Raw genomic sequence first — 15,837 nt, forward strand, 5'->3', positions numbered from 1 at the left:
CCTGAGGAGCCAGGGAGATCTTAGGCTTGTTAAGGAGGTTCCATAGGAATGTCAGCGTCCATAGGAATGTCCCTTTTCCTTCTGGTGGTTTTTTTTGTGTGTTTTTGGTTAATCCTCACCCAAGGACATTTCTTCCTTTGATTTTTAGAAAGAGTGGAAAGGGCAGGGGGGGGGGGGGGGGCAGAGAGACACATCGATTGGTTGCCTCCCACCCCAACCAGGGCTGGGGAGCGAACCTGCCACCGCAGTAAATGCCCTTGATTGGAACTGAACCCTCGACCCTTCAGTCCAGGGGTCGATGCTCTAACCCCTGAGCCAAACTGGCTAGGCTCCTCTGTATAAAGTCACATAGCAACCCTGTCAGCTGGTGGCCAACTGCAGTATTGGAGTCTCGTGAGGAAAATTAATCATGGGTAAGGAAAGGTGTGTCTCCACACTTTTTAGCCAGGCACCATTATTAAGAGTTGTGGTTTTTTTTGCAGTTAAGATAATCCCTAGGTCCATTCTACCTGTAAATTCTCTCACGGAACAGACCAATTAGTGTACATTGGTTACTGATTTTAAGTGCCCTACCCCCCCCCCCCCCCCCCCGCCCTGAGATCAAGAGCCAACCCTGTTTTCCTGACGAGAAGCTGGGTATCTTCCTCTGTTTCTTAGACATTTGAGTAAGAGGATATAGCGATGGACTGTGACTCTCTGACTTAGGTTAAACGTTTAGCCAACCTTGCCAGCTGCCATTGGCACCAGCCTCTCTGCTTCCTTCGCCTCAGAGGCCCCTTTTCCAGGCCCAGCCCCTGCCCCAGGGAACCCGTCCTTCCAGGGGAGAACGGTCCTGGTGTCGCGTGGCTGCCTGGGCCGCCCGCCTGGGTGCACCGATGGCAGCACAGCCATGAGCTTGTACTTAAGCCGTTGGGTGTGCGCTTCAGGTTTGTCCTTTCTGTTCTGCTAATGACTCTTTGAGACAAAGTGAAAGATCGCGAACCTTAGCTTGAACTGACTGGTGTCATGGCAACTAGCACTTCACCTTTCGCTGGTCCCCATCTCATACATGCTGCAGTATTTGCGTGCATTAATAATTCATTGCCAAGTGCCAGCTTTCTGTGCGCTGTCAGACGGTGTCAGGGACGGAACATGCTGTGCTATCTCAGATGTCATCTCCCAGGCTGGGGAGGGCAAGAGCCATTAGGAAAGAGACTAGTCCGGGGTTTGGGGAAATTCCTGAAAGTGAGGTGCCTTCTAGCCACTGATTTATCGCATTTCCCTTGTAAAGTCGGGTAGAATCCGTGCTGATCAAAGTTTATTTGGTAATGCGCTCCAGACATAAGGCAGGGGTTTGGTTGTGAAAATAATGCACAAGTGGTCATTGCTCACCTCCATTCAGGCAGCAAAGAAAATGATTAACAGCCTTGGTGCTCAGTCACGTGGATCTGGCTCCAGCGTGAGCCCTGCAAACTCAGAGTTAGAAAGAAACCTGCGTGGTCCCTACGCGCCTGCTCCTGTCCCAGGCTGGCCTCGGCCCGGCGCACAGTAGGGGCTGAGCATTTGACGCCAGCCCTGGAGGATGACAGTGTGGACTCCGAGGCCCACGTGGCATCCCACTTCCCTCAGCACCTCGCTTTCCTGGCATTTTGTAGTTGTCGTAGTAACTGTAGTATTAGACCTGTGATTGGTAAACTTTTCCAAATAAAGAATATTAGGCCTTGGTCTTGGAGTGAGAAATACCATAACACATTGCCTTTCATTGACAGAGGCCAGATCTGTCCCTGACTAGGCGAGAAATCACATGTTTTAAACAAAACATTGACCTGACCCTTCCCTCTCAAAAGAAAGCTTCAGATGGAAACAAACTATGTCACACTTTACTAGCTACTTACAGGGAAGCATACTTCCCTGAAAACAGCGATTCACAACCACAATTAATTGGAAAAGAAATGGTCACTTAGCCATGTTTGGATTTTTTTCCTTTTCCTTTTTCCCTTTAAATACAAACCAGCAGCTTTGACATCCCTCCAAACTACGTTGCAGAGGGTGCAGGGGAAGAAGCCCAAACGACATTTTTTTTTTTTTTTTTTTAGAAAAAAAGCAGCCATAAGACCCTGCTTTTGTGAAGGTTAGACTAGAACTGCTTTCTATTTGGTGTTCTGACTTAACACAGTGAGGCGCTGGCGAGTGTGAATTCTGCACAGACAGGAAGGGACCCGCTGACATTTCCCATCCCTGGCCAGGGCAGAACACAGAACCTGCATGGAGTCGGCATTCAAGAAACACTTGTTGAACAAGTTAATGCCACCAGACTAATTTCAGAGGAGGGGACATTCATCAGTTTCAGAAACTTAGAGGAAATTAAACTTTGAAAACCATTAGGAATTTGTTAATCTTCTATCCCCTACTTTCATATGGTGCTGGGACCTGGATTAGTCATTTAACACCTGCAAGCAACATTGTGGCGTGTGAACAAGGGGGTGTCGTTGAGCCGACCCGCTCAGTGTCTGTGTGTGTAGTCGCGGCCAGCCACCAAGAGTCGGGGGGACACTGGCCACGTGGCGGTCACAGTCGGCGTTCGGATTTGTCAGGTCACCAAGTAGCATATCTTAGTGGTATCTTACACTGTGTTTAATTGCTTGGGATTTAACATTGAGTTCTTATATTTAAGAACTTAAAAATAGGGCCCTTCATACTAAATCTATCGTCTTTCGAGACTAAGCAAACTTTTAATACTTAAAAATGATTTCTGGATAACATCAAGAATAAATTTAATATTTTTTTGGAGTATAAATCTGGAGACAATTAATTATAACCAGATACTTACAAGAACACTCATAGACTCGCTTATTTAAGGATAGGTTTTCTGTTGGAATACAGAAGCCTCTTTGTGATGTTACTTTACTGCAATTCTGTGATATAATAGCCATATGTCAGCTATAGAGCCTAAAGGAGAAGCTGTAATGACCTAAAGCACCACAGCTTGCCCTTTTTGGCTATCAAGCAGTCCAAAATCATAGCTATTATCACCATTGCCCTGACCATTCCTGCTTACTACTACGAAGAAATAAAGTCAAGCTGAAGCATGGGCTGTCACACGCCCAGCCCTGCGGCGGGTCTGTAGGCACACAAGGAGTCCCGTCACTTTCTCCCCAGTGCTTGTCACCACGTGGGAATCTCCCTTCATCGCTGAAAGAACCTGTATCTTCTCGCCTAGTCTGGGCTAGCTAGACATATTCATCAAAACCAAGATACCATATAGCAGATGTTACGGTTGTACCTACTATGTGTCTTAAAGAAATATGGACCAAGTCAAGGTGAACAGAATAATATTAGGTAAAGGCTTAACACCCCAACTACTTTCGATAGAGAGGTCCTGGGAAGCCCCAGTGACATGAGCGCTTCGAAGCAGAAGGGACTGTGGTGCATAGTATGCTCCGAGGTGCGTAGGAGGCCCGGGGGGTGGAGCGTCAGGGAAGAGCCATGGGTGAACCCTGCCAGGTGAGAATAAGCATGACGTGGGCGACAGCAGCGGAGGCCCAGACAGATGGGGTCCGAGTTGGGGGCGAGGGGTGTCACATGCCGGGCCAGCGTCAGACTCAGGAAAACCTTAGGACATGTCACCAAGCTCCATCTGGCCAGCTGCGTGCATCATGGTTTGGAACATGGGAAAACTTCAAAATTGATGGAATGACTGTTTTTCATCTTGGACGTGCAAAAGCTTTGATAACACATTAGATATTTATGCAGAAATTCAGCGATCACTTAGCCAGAAACTCCTCTGAGAAGGGAATGCAGGTCTTCTTAAAGTCCATTGTGTGCAGCGTTGGGGTTTTTTAACTTCATAAATCATGGGAAGCTGTGTTGGCAATGGGCTATAACTCAACAGTAGACAGATTGCTCTTTGCTGCTTTCTTTTAAGAAGCAGGTTATAAAACTGTTGGGAGCCTGGTAGAGTAGTTCATAGATCATCTTAAGCAATTTGAAGTAATGTAAAAAAAAAATACGGCCTTGCATCTCAAAGGCAATAGAGCCTGAAGGAGAAGAGACTTCATTGAGGCCCCTTCCTGGAATTGGAGCCCAGTGCTCTGCTACCTGAGTGGCCGTCACCTGCCTCCGTGGGAAAGCCACCCCCCTGCACAGCCCTCAGTGCAGTGCGGTCAGTGAGAAGTTTCTGTCAATGCAGGGTTAGCATTATGACAGTTTTCATTAAAATGATTCTATACTTTTCCCCAGTTCTTACATATGAAAATACTTCACCTCCTGTTAGCACACTTGGCAGTAAAGCTTTGCGTGCTGGAAGGGACTGCTGGGACACCCCTGCATTCATGGTTTGTCACTGCTCAGATGTGTCCATTAGGTAAACTTAACACAAGACATCTGTTTGTGGGGCGGCTGGAGGCCCTCCCAGACCATGAGAGCTGCACTTAGGTGTCCTGAGCATAAGAAGACTCTGACCTGGGGGTCGTTTAGATCAGCAGACAACACTCACTTAAAAAATGATAGAGACCCTTATACGAACGGCTTTCTTTTCATCTGGACACTGTCTTCAAAGGGTCTTGGGTCACGGTCTTGTTGGTCACGGCTTATAACAGGCCGGCCATGCCAATGACACGTGCGAGGTTACCCCAGCTCTGAAGGGATCGTCTCCTTGTTGGTTAGTGTGAACTCTGTTCCATGCTGTTGGGTTGGGTTTTAGAGGAAGCTGCTCGTGTCAGTTCTGAAGCCTGTCTCTCCCTTTTCTTTCAGACCACGAAGGCTTTTCTTCCCACGATGCTGGAGATCAATCACGGTCATATCGTGACAGTCGCGAGTTCCTTGGGGCTGTTCAGTACCGCTGGAGTCGAGGTTTGTCAGATGGGAAGCATTTCCTTCATTGAATCGCATTCTCTGGTGACGAGTACCCCCACATCCTAAGAAGAGTACCTGCTGCCCTCTGCCTGGTGTCCCAGGGCCGGCTAGTGTGACGGGGAGCAGCGGGAAGGGAAGGCGCTGGGCCAGTCCTCTGTGTGCCCCGTGCCCGCTAGCAGTTTTTTGCTTGATGATGGTGGAAGACACAGGTTCAAGAACAAAGCCCGTGGAGGGCAGGGGCAGTGTCACAGGGAGCAGATAAGTGAGGCCCAAGGTTGACCAAAGTGAGCTACCTGTCTGTGTCAGCTCGTCAGATGAGATGGCTCTAGCAGATGTGAGGGGTCCTGCCTTGTCAGTGTGTGGAACTGGCCTCCACACCACATTCAAACCAGAAAGCGTGTGCATGTATAGTCCCGTGCTGTTAACCAGAAAGCGTGTGCATGTACAGTCCCGTGCTGTTAACCAGAAAGCGTGTGCGTGTACAGTCCCGTGCTGTTAACCAGAAAGCGTGTGCGTGTACAGTCCCGTGCTGTTAACCAGAAAGCGTGTGCGTGTACAGTCCCGTGCTGTTAACCATAAAGCGTGTGCGTGTACAGTCCCGTGCTGTTAACCAGAAAGCGTGTGCGTGTATAGTCCCGTGCTGTTAACCAGAAAGCGTGTGCGTGTACAGTCCCGTGCTGTTAACCAGAAAGCGTGTGCATGTACAGTCCCGTGCTGTTAACCAGAAAGCGTGTGCATGTACAGTCCCGTGCTGTTAACCAGAAAGCGTGTGCGTGTACAGTCCCGTGCTGTTAACCAGAAAGCGTGTGCGTGTACAGTCTCGTGCTGTTAACCAGAAAGCGTGTGCGTGTACAGTCCCGTGCTGTTAACCAGAAAGCGTGTGCATGTACAGTCCCGTGCTGTTAACCAGAAAGCGTGTGCGTGTATAGTTCCGTGCTGTTAACCAGAAAGCGTGTGCGTGTACAGTCCCGTGCTGTTAACCAGAAAGCGTGTGCGTGTATAGTTCCGTGCTGTTAACCATAAAGCGTGTGCGTGTATAGTCCCGTGCTGTTAACCAGAAAGCGTGTGCATGTACAGTCCCGTGCTGTTAACCATAAAGCGTGTGCGTGTACAGTCCCGTGCTGTTAACCAGAAAGCGTGTGCATGTACAGTCCCGTGCTGTTAACCAGAAAGCGTGTGCATGTACAGTCCCGTGCTGTTAACCAGAAAGCGTGTGCATGTACAGTCTCGTGCTGTTAACCAGAAAGCGTGTGCGTGTACAGTCCCGTGCTGTTAACCAGAAAGCGTGTGCGTGTATAGTTCCGTGCTGTTAACCATAAAGCGTGTGCGTGTATAGTCCCGTGCTGTTAACCAGAAAGCGTGTGCGTGTACAGTCCCGTGCTGTTAACCAGAAAGCGTGTGCATGTACAGTCCCGTGCTGTTAACCAGAAAGCGTGTGCGTGTATAGTTCCGTGCTGTTAACCAGAAAGCGTGTGCGTGTACAGTCCCGTGCTGTTAACCAGAAAGCGTGTGCGTGTACAGTCCCGTGCTGTTAACCAGAAAGCGTGTGCATGTACAGTCCCGTGCTGTTAACCAGAAAGAGTGTGCATGTAAAGTCCCGTGCTGTTAACCAGAAAGCGTGTGCATGTACAGTCCCGTGCTGTTAACCAGAAAGCGTGTGCGTGTACAGTCCCGTGCTGTTAACCAGAAAGCGTGTGCATGTACAGTCCCGTGCTGTTAACCTGAAAGCGTGTGCGTGTACAGTCCCGTGCTGTTAACCAGAAAGCGTGTGCATGTACAGTCCCGTGCTGTTAACCAGAACGCGTGTGCATGTACAGTCCCGTGCTGTTAACCAGAAAGCGTGTGCATGTACAGTCCCGTGCTGTTCTCCTATGGGTGCCTGTAGGGTTAACACTGAAAGCATCGCCCCACGCAGATGGGCACAGACTAGACGACTTCCGCATTCTGCGTGGCCTTCCCAAGTTTAATGTTGGGTAGTGGAGAACTTTATTCTTATACCATGTTTCCTTAGGCTGAGTTCTAGTTTAAGTTCACAGGTATAGTTATTTTTACTTGTACTTCACCCGAAAAAGAAAATCAGGTCATAACAACTTATAACCTAAGCTAGACTCACCTCTGTTCTCCTAGCATTAATTTAACTGTTTCTCAGTTTCCTTTGGGGAACAAGAGACCATTTGTAAAATTTCCAGACACTTCAAAGTGAACCTCTCTCCATTTCTAACTCCAGTTCGCTGGCTCTCCTAGACTCCTTTGTGGTAACTTCCCCCAAGTAATCTGATACTTCATTGATGTGGCAGAAAGTGTTCATGTGTTTTTGCTGTTGCTTTGAAAATATTATTTCTGCACTGAACCACATCAGATATCTGTCTTTTAAAATGCTTTCCTTTTCTTTGCTTAGTCACCTGTAACCTTTCGTAGCAAACATGTAACCAGAGCAATGGGCCCGGGAGAAGGTTGGGTTTGGTCTGGGGCTTCGGTGTACTCAGCTCTTGCCCTCCTCTCTCCCACTAACAGGATTACTGTGCCAGTAAATTCGGAGTCGTGGGTTTCCACGAATCCCTGAGCCACGAGTTAAAGGCTGCTGAGAAGGACGGAATTAAGACAACACTGGTGTGCCCGTACCTGGTAGACACTGGCATGTTCCGAGGCTGCCGGATCAGGTCCGTGAGAACCTATCTTACTGCTGATAAAAAGTGTTTTAAAAATCATCTTTCCATATCGGGAAAACGTGAAATTGGATCCTAGACGTCGGCTTGCACTTGGACTCTCATTTGACAGATAACCTATAATTTCCACTGGTCAGAGGCTTTGAGGTGAATGAGACGAACAGGCGGGTCTTGTGCCACACTGTGCCACCCAGCAGACGTCCGTCTAGAAGCGTCAGAACATGGCTTCTCCGGGCCTTCGTGGAGGAGACGCAGCTCCCAGGAGTGCCCTGGAGGCCCCCTCTTTAGGAGGTGTTTACTTCCTTAGAACCGAGTGGGAATGTCAGTGTCAGGGGAGTTACTCTCCAGGCCTGGAAGGTCCTTTCTGCAGAGGGTGTATGTAGCCAGATTCAGTCCAGAATGAGAAGAAACGGCTCGGTTTACTAGGAATGAAAGGAGGCAGGTGGGAGTCTAAATGTGAAGTCGCATCTGACTTTGCTAAGCAGCATAAACCCCGCGAGTCAGTAAGAGGGTACCTGCGATGACGTGCTTGAGACCTCTGTTGGATGCATTTGAAAGGCAAAGGAGATAACCCAACACGTGCCCTGTTGGTCACATCCTGAACCTGACCAAGCAGGGAGGCAGGTGGAAGGTGACTTCAGTCCTTGCAGTCTCAGGCTGACCTTCCCCGCGCGTGCGTGCGTGTGCGTGCGTGTGTGTGTGTGTGTGTGTGTGTGTGTGGTTTTCCCTCCTTCTTTGTTAGGAATCAGCTGCTCAGGGTCTGAGGAGCTCTGCTTCCTACTTAGCATCAGGGCAGGTGTCCAGAGCTGTGGTGGGACAAAGGAGAGTGAAAGGACTAACGCGTTTCAGTTGGCTATTTCAACACGCGCCGTGCTGACCTCAGCTGAAGGTCAGAGTCAATGCAAGTCATGTCCGTGAGCCCTGGAGAACACACCTGGCTTCCCGGCCAGCGCCCAGGAAGGGCTTCTGCTGCCTCCGGAAGGCTGTGCAGGGCTCACACGCCACTACCTGCCCTGCCCTGCACACCACTCCGGCATCTCATTTGGGCTCAGTGTTTGTTATGCCAAACACCCTCTGCTTTTTATGTTGAAAGAAAAAAATAATTTAAGGCATTTAAACTTGACTCACTTTAGAGAAAGCAGATTTTGCCCTCTTTTTTAAACTTGTTTTCCAGACTCTGCCTGTTCATAGTAGGAAAATTTAGAAAAAAAAAACAAAAGCAAAATGAAGTGAAAACTGAGGCAAAATCTTGTCGCTCAGATAACATCGCTGCTCATGTTGTGAAGTGAAGTGCAGGCTTGCCTGTGGTGTGCTCAGCTTTCATTGCGTTTTAATCACGTAACTTTCAGGAAGGAGATCGAGCCGTTCCTGCCCCCTCTGAAGCCCGACTACTGTGTGCAGCAGGCCATGCGGGCCATCCTCACCGACCAGCCCATGGTCTGCACGCCCCGCCTCATGTACATCGTGACCTTCATGAAGAGGTAACGGTCCCTCCCGGGCACCGCCCCCGGGCCACCCTGCCGGAGCGCACGCCTCGCGTTTGCTAACCGCTGTGCTTTCCCTTGCAGCATCCTCCCTTTCGAAGCGGTCGTGTGCATGTATCGGTTCCTCGGAGCGGACAAGTGTATGTACCCCTTTATCGCTCAGAGAAAACAAGCCACAAACAATAATGAGGCGAAAAACGGCATCTGAGGATCTTTTCTGGGCGGAGCGCCGTTTCCCTCGGAAGACGAGCAAGATGTTTCCGTTCATCACATCAAGTAACGGACATTCTCGGGATTCTGAATTCGAGTGGACTTTTTTTTTTTTATTAATCAACTTTTTAAAAAATAAAGTGTAAATTAACCGACTAGAGTACTTGGAAAAATGCGATCAGCAAAAGTGAGGTCGAGTGTTGCCAGTGGGGTCCCTTTTAGGCAGAACCCTAAAGCCAGTCAGTTCTTTCAGACAAGCACTGTGTGGCGTCTCCAGGCTCCCGTGACTTTTTTTAATGAGCAGAAAGTCTAGAGATGATAACTACAGTGTGTTTCATGTGTGTGGTTTTTCTTAATTCCCATAGCGTTCATTAATTCTTGTCATTAAACTCTAGTCAGTTGACTCCCTTGCAACTCCAAGGACCGATAGTGCGATGCTTTCTCCCGTTTCCTCAGTTTCCGTTTGGCACAGCCTGTGCAGCCTCTCGTGGTGTTTATATAGCTCTTCTAAAAAGGAATTTTGAAATCTCCATCAGTTTGAATCAAGTGATGTTTGATTGTTTCGGTAAGATAATCGGGTCTCTTTCTTAAGGTCACAACGACTAAAGTGTTAGCTGGATTTTTAAACTTTCTCTCTGAAACCTTTCCTGAAGTACCTATCACTGGGGACCGAATTATCCCAAAAAGATCATGCATTTCCTACCTATGAATTCTGCTGCATACAGAACGTGCCCTTTCCTCAGGAAGTCGCTGTTTCCTTTCTTTGGGTGGACTTTTATCTAGAACACATAGCAGATCAGCAAAGAGAACGTTTCTAAAAATGGGGACTTCTAAATTTTAAAAAAATCCCCATTTTTGTGCCAACTATGATGAGTGTTGGGGGGGGGGATCTTACACTATGGAGTACATATGGAAGGCTGTAAAGATTCTTTTGAAATTTTTATTCACCTTGTACAACAGCAAATGACATTTTTACAGTATTTTTTTGTAAAGCAAACTATTTTGTGCCTTGAATTTGGTAAATGTGTATTAGTGAGACGTTGTAAAAGTGAACTTCTACCTCTGTATCTAAATGTATACCATCCACTTGTAAATGACTATAAACTATTATGTGATTGCCTTTTTTTTTTTTAGAATGTCTTGTTTAAATAGCAACCAATGTTTAAGGCTATTAAAATAAGCCATCTTTTACTAATTAATTGGGAAGTTTTATAAAGGACTGATTAAATTTAAAGAATTAACTTACATACAACTGAGTGTGTGGTTTATTAGTTATCAGCAATGTCGTAGGGAAAATCATGTTCTTTTTTTCTCTGCCATATCACGCCTTAAGAAAAATGCTTGAATGGGATGGTGTCGGGAACAGACATGAACAGCTTAGGATGCCATTCACGCCAATCTCCACTGTTACCATTGCTTGGATTAGATCCCTTATCAGGGCCTTGTTTATGCTAAAAGTGGGAAAAGAAAAAGAAGCCCATTCCCTCTGAGTCGGCCTGCCCCGCACAGATCAAATCTGCTCTGTGTCCACACAGGACAGTCCTGCGCAGTGCCTGTCCCCATCGCTGGTCTGTGAGGAGTGGCTTCATGTTATGTTGGGAGTTCTCTTTATCAAAGATAACCAAGCCGCACGCCACTGAGACAACGGAGGCACCAGGCTGCCTCTTCATTTCCATCTTGAGTTTAAAGAAGTATTTAAAGTGGCCTCAGAACAGTGTGGGCAGAGACGTGTCCGAGGTGACTCAGGATTGCCTGCATCAGCCAGCACCCGCCAGCCACCCTGGAGAAATCCATTCTACTCAAGCGACCCATTTCTCCATCGCAGGACTAAGGAAACTTCCCTACGTTTAATTTTAATTCTCCCGTGTTGTCATTTAAGCTATTGCTATTTTTGTTTGTTGCTACCCTTGTAAGGTTGTCCATCTCTGAGTTCCATAAACCCAGTTCATTTCCCTTTTGTGTAGAATTCAATTCCCACGTCCCAGCCTAGTTTAATTACATCCATGGCTCTCCTTTGAACGTTGTCCAACTTCCCTAGCTGTGCAGTTGGAAGGGGATACAGTGAATGCAAGGGTAGGGTTCCAGGCCTCTGCGGCGATGTAGTTCTTTCCCTCCGTGTCACAGTCTCGGTCTAACGCTGGGTGCATGGTCATCGTTCTCCCCAAACGTGAGCTCTTTTGCCGTCGAGCCTGCGTACTGCTGTTGCTCACTCAAGTAATGGCCAAGGCGACTGTTCTTGCTGATGATTCCTCTACACCCCCACTTGACATTACTGCTGACTTTGCATATGTTCTCTTTGCTGTCATCTGGCCCAGTCAGGCCACTGTTCAGGGCCACTGCACTCAAGGCTGACCCCTAGGGAGACCACTTCTGTCTCCCAGCTGTGTGAGAGTGCATTCTCCCTCTCCCTCTCTCTCTCTCTCTCTCTCTCTCTCTCTCTCTCTCTCTCTCTCACACACACACACACACACACACACACACACACACACACACACACACACACTCCTTTCAGTCGGTTTAATGATAATCACATTGAGTGGGACCCAGGAATTATGAAGCCGGTGGAGATAAATTCCAGCCATTGTTCCCCCTGCTCTGCTAGGTCTGCTGCTCTGTCACAGGAGATTAGCTGAGCTTGACAGGGCTCAACTGCGTGCAGCCAGGCTGGGTTTTTTTCTTTTCTTTCTTTCTCTTTTTTTTTTTCTTTAAGTATCCTGTTTCCTTGAAAGGCTATACCTTTCAAAATTTTCCCAAGTTAAAAAAAAAAAAGTCAAATGTCTTTTTCAAAGTTTTCTTTTCCAACTGGCAGAAATACTTCCAAATTGGCGTTGACCTGAACCTTGGATATTTGCTTTTGCCTCCGACAAAATTTAAAATCAGTGGGGGTTGGGGAAGCAGGGTAGATCTTTCTGTGCCAAATCTATTGCCTGTGTCTGATTTAAAAAGAGGAACTGAGAAAGCAAGGCTGGGATGGGCCTGCCGGGCTGGGACCCTGGGCCACTGAGCAGGCAGACAGCCTTGGCCCCCGGGGCACCTTAGGAAAGCACACCAGGCATCCCCGGGCCCAGGGCCTGTCCCAGGGGCTCTGGGAGCTTACAGGGAATGCACAAGGTCACATCTGAGTATCTCTCTGTGCTGATGCTACAAACGAAGCCTCAGAGTGCGGCGAGGTCTCAGCAAGGGGGAGGCAGGAGGTGGCTGTTGCAATGAGCCTTGAAGGTTGGTGGTACAACAGGTGCGAGGAGGAGGAGGAGGGCTGGGCCCAGGAACAGGGTCTCCGGAAAGGCCGGAGAGTGAACAGCAAGATCACACTCATTAGACCTCAAATAGGACGGGAGCAGAGAACGCCACGCACTCCCTAAGGAAGTCCCATCTGTCTCGAAAACAGCCTTCATTCCAGGGGCAGGACCGGTGCGCTTCATTCGACAGAGAAGAGAGAAGCTCTGCCCGCGGCATTTGCTGGCAGCGACATGAGCAGTTGTGAGGTTAACAGAATCAGGCAAGTGGCTATGAAGAATTTGGGGACATGGAAGCCAGGGGACCAGTTGGGAGGGAAGCTGAGGCAGGGAGGTGGTAAGAGGGGAAAGGAGATGGCCGGAGAGTGTGTGGACCAATGACAACGGCTGCACAGGGGACTTAACTTTTCTCTCTCTATATATATTTTTAATATATATATTTATTGATTTCAGAGAGGAAAAGAGAGGGAGAGAGAGATCAAAATATTAATGATGAGAGAGAATCATTGATCGGCTGCCTCCTGCACGCCCAATACTTCGATCGAGCCCAAAACCTGGGCACGTGCCCTGATCAGGAACTGAACCTGACCTCCTGGTTCATAGGTCGATGCTCAACCACTGAGCCACGCAGCTGGGCGGGACTTAACTTTCCTGACAAGCACACTCATCAGGAGCCTAAGCAAGTGGGAGCAGCAGATCGGACCGTGCATCTGATACCAGAAATTCTGCATGGAGATGACAGGAACAGGCAGGCGGGGCCGCTCGCCCCTGTGCCCCGGAAAGAAGCCGGTGCTAAGGTTCTGGACCCCCCTGCAGAGACGCTCTGAAGTGAGCCTGGAAGGAGGAGACGCAGAATGAGAAGGTCCAGGGACCCAAACTTGGGGAATGAGAGGGAGCCAGTGAAAAGACAAGTCATGGAAGGTGACGTCGGAACCAAGTTAGGAGGGGGACTTCCTCCTCCAGGGGAGAAGCCAGACGAGAGAGAAACAGTTATCTCCTCTGCCTGGACCTAATCTCCAGTCTGAGTCACCCTTAAGAAACCCCAGCCTGACCCAAGAAAAAGAGTCTGCGTGGCCAGCTCCGGGGCCGCGGCCCCAAGGTGAAGGTCAGTGCTACCAGATAGCACGGGAGCTTTCACCGGCAGGCACGCGGGTGGCCAGTCACTGGGTCCATTGTTCCCGCGACCAGGGGGAAGTTTCCTCCTGGGGAACCCTGCCGCTCGTTGGCAATTTTGTCAGCGTGGCTGCGGAAGCCGGCCTTGCTGAGACCTGCAGGCAACGAATGGTCCCTGGGAACCTCGGGGGAAAAACAAGGCACAGTTCAGGGTCGCCCAATGGATACATGTGACTTCAAGTGCGCCATTTCCACAAGCCATGAAGACGGGGCACCATGCACTTCTTATCAGTCTGCGCAACCAGACAGGCTCCTATCTGGTTCCCTGGCGCGCTGACCTCACCGCTGGCGAGGCACGGCGAGGACCTGCTCCGGGCCGGTCCCGGGTCAAGATGGACATCACTGCTTTCCCAGGGAACGGCAAGGCAGAGCGTGGGACCACAGTCCTGGGTACTTTTTTTTTTTTTAAGTTTACTATTATTATTGATTTCAGAGAAGAAGGGAGAGGGAGAGAGAGAAACATCATGATGAGAGAGAATCCTCGATTGACTGCCTCCTGCTCACACCCTACTGTGGATCGGGCCCATAACCTGGGCATGTGCCCTGACCAGGAATCGAACCTCGACCTCCTGGTTCATAGGTCAACTCTCAACCCCTGAGCCACGCCAGCTGAGCAGCCCTAGGTACGTTTAATTATGACCCTTCCCGGGCTCCCTGTTCCTACATGACCGTGGCCATCTCACAACGCTAGCCCATTTCTACGACTCTCGCTCCGGGAAAGCCCTGAGAATGTGCCATCACTAGTCTAGACCAGGGATGGTGAACCTTTTGAGCTCGGTGTGTCAGCATTTTGAAAAACCCTCACTTAACTCTGGTGCCGTGTCACATATAGAAATTTTTTGATACTTGCAACCATAGTAAAACAAAGACTTATATTTTTGATATTTATTTTATATATTTAAATGCCATTTAACAAAGAAGAATCAACCAAAAAAATGGGTTCACGTGTCACCTCTGACACGCGTGTCATAGGTTCGCCATCGCTGGTCTAGACTCTTCCTCATTCAGTAGTTATTTCTCCTTTAACTTGCTCTGCTTCTGTAGACAACTTGCGCTGTCTCCCAGGAGCTTCTCACAAGCTTTTTAGCTGTAATTGTTGAAACCTTTCTAACCACCAGCCAAGAGCAAGGGAATCGATTAGCAAGAAAAACAAAGCCTCTCCAGCCCAGGTTTGAGTTGGGGGTTTTCCTGTCAGGGTGATTTAAACCATGCTGTAGGGCAGCGGTTCTCAACCTGTGGGTCGCGACCCCTTTGGCGGTCCAACGACCCTTTCACAGGGGTCGCCTAAGACCATCCTGCATATCAGATACTTACATGATGATTCATAACAGTAGCAACATTACAGTTATGAAGTAGCCACGAAAATAATTTTATGGTTGGGGGTCGCCACATGAGGAACTGTATTTAAAAGGCCAGAAGATTGAGAACCACTGCTGTAGGGAGAGATGTGTGTTCATAGCCGCCATGAGAAATGCCCCCTCGCCTTGCCCACACCTCCTGGGTGGTCCACCTGGCCACCACCCGCAGGCCTCCCCTCCCCCACGGCGGCGGCCAGAGCCTGGCTCCTCCACCCCGGCCTCTGCCCACAGGTGTGTGTCTCCCCATCCAGCCGGCTCTGTGCAGGAGGCCAGCGGCAGGTGGGGGCCCTGCCCTCCCCCACTCCAGGCACACAGCGTCCTGCAGCTGTAGAGCACCCATTTAAGAGCGCAGTATTGCAGGTTGACTCGTGTCCCCCCAAAAGATGATGCTGTCCTAACTCTCAGTTCCTGTAAACAGGACCATTTTGCGATCATAATTAGGTCCATTACCCCGGGGGGCCTTAACCCAATCACTGGCACCCTTTAAGAGATGGTGCCCCACCCCATCTGTCTCTTCCTTTGACAGACCCAATGATGCCCCTTCTTGCAGCCTCCGACCACCCTCCAACACGGAATAATCTCAGCCATCCTCCGCCCGAGAGCAGCCAACACCGTTTTTTGAGCTTAACTCCTTATTGCCGAGCAATTTGTCAGAGCTCCCAAATTTGTCAGAATCATGCGACCGGGGCTGAGGCCCCATCAACCGCCCGGCCAGCCTGCATCTGCGGGCCTCCCCCACCTACCTCTCTCTGGGCTTCTGTTTCCACAGTGACCATGTGGCCCTGGGGGGTTGGCCGAGGAGAATTGAGAGGGCTCCCAGCGGCTCTTAAAGATACGAAACCAGTGTGGAGGCCACCCCCTCTTTCAGGACGTGCTG

The 15,837-nt window shown here is 49.3% G+C and overlaps 1 protein-coding gene across 3 annotated transcripts in view; it reads left to right on the forward strand.

Moving 5' to 3' along the window:
- Positions 1-10,438, forward strand: part of RDH10 (retinol dehydrogenase 10) — a 28,637-nt gene extending 18,199 nt beyond the window's left edge. Inside the window, exons 3-6 of one of the 3 annotated variants that reach the window (XM_036338527.1) lie at positions 4,732-4,830; positions 7,348-7,493; positions 8,849-8,980; positions 9,068-10,300. In XM_036338527.1, the coding sequence (XP_036194420.1) occupies positions 4,732-4,830; positions 7,348-7,493; positions 8,849-8,980; positions 9,068-9,191 (501 nt within the window). In that variant the 3' untranslated portion in view covers positions 9,192-10,300. Of the gene's footprint in view, positions 1-4,731; positions 4,831-7,347; positions 7,647-8,848; positions 8,981-9,067 lie in introns of those variants that run through there. The other 2 variants (XR_004972523.1, XM_036338528.1) reach the window with 2 other exon arrangements.
- Positions 10,439-15,837: the final 5,399 nt, after the last annotated feature.

This window comes from Myotis myotis, unplaced genomic scaffold (assembly GCF_014108235.1).
Source record: "Myotis myotis isolate mMyoMyo1 unplaced genomic scaffold, mMyoMyo1.p scaffold_m19_p_16, whole genome shotgun sequence".
Taxonomy (NCBI): domain Eukaryota; kingdom Metazoa; phylum Chordata; class Mammalia; order Chiroptera; family Vespertilionidae; genus Myotis; species Myotis myotis.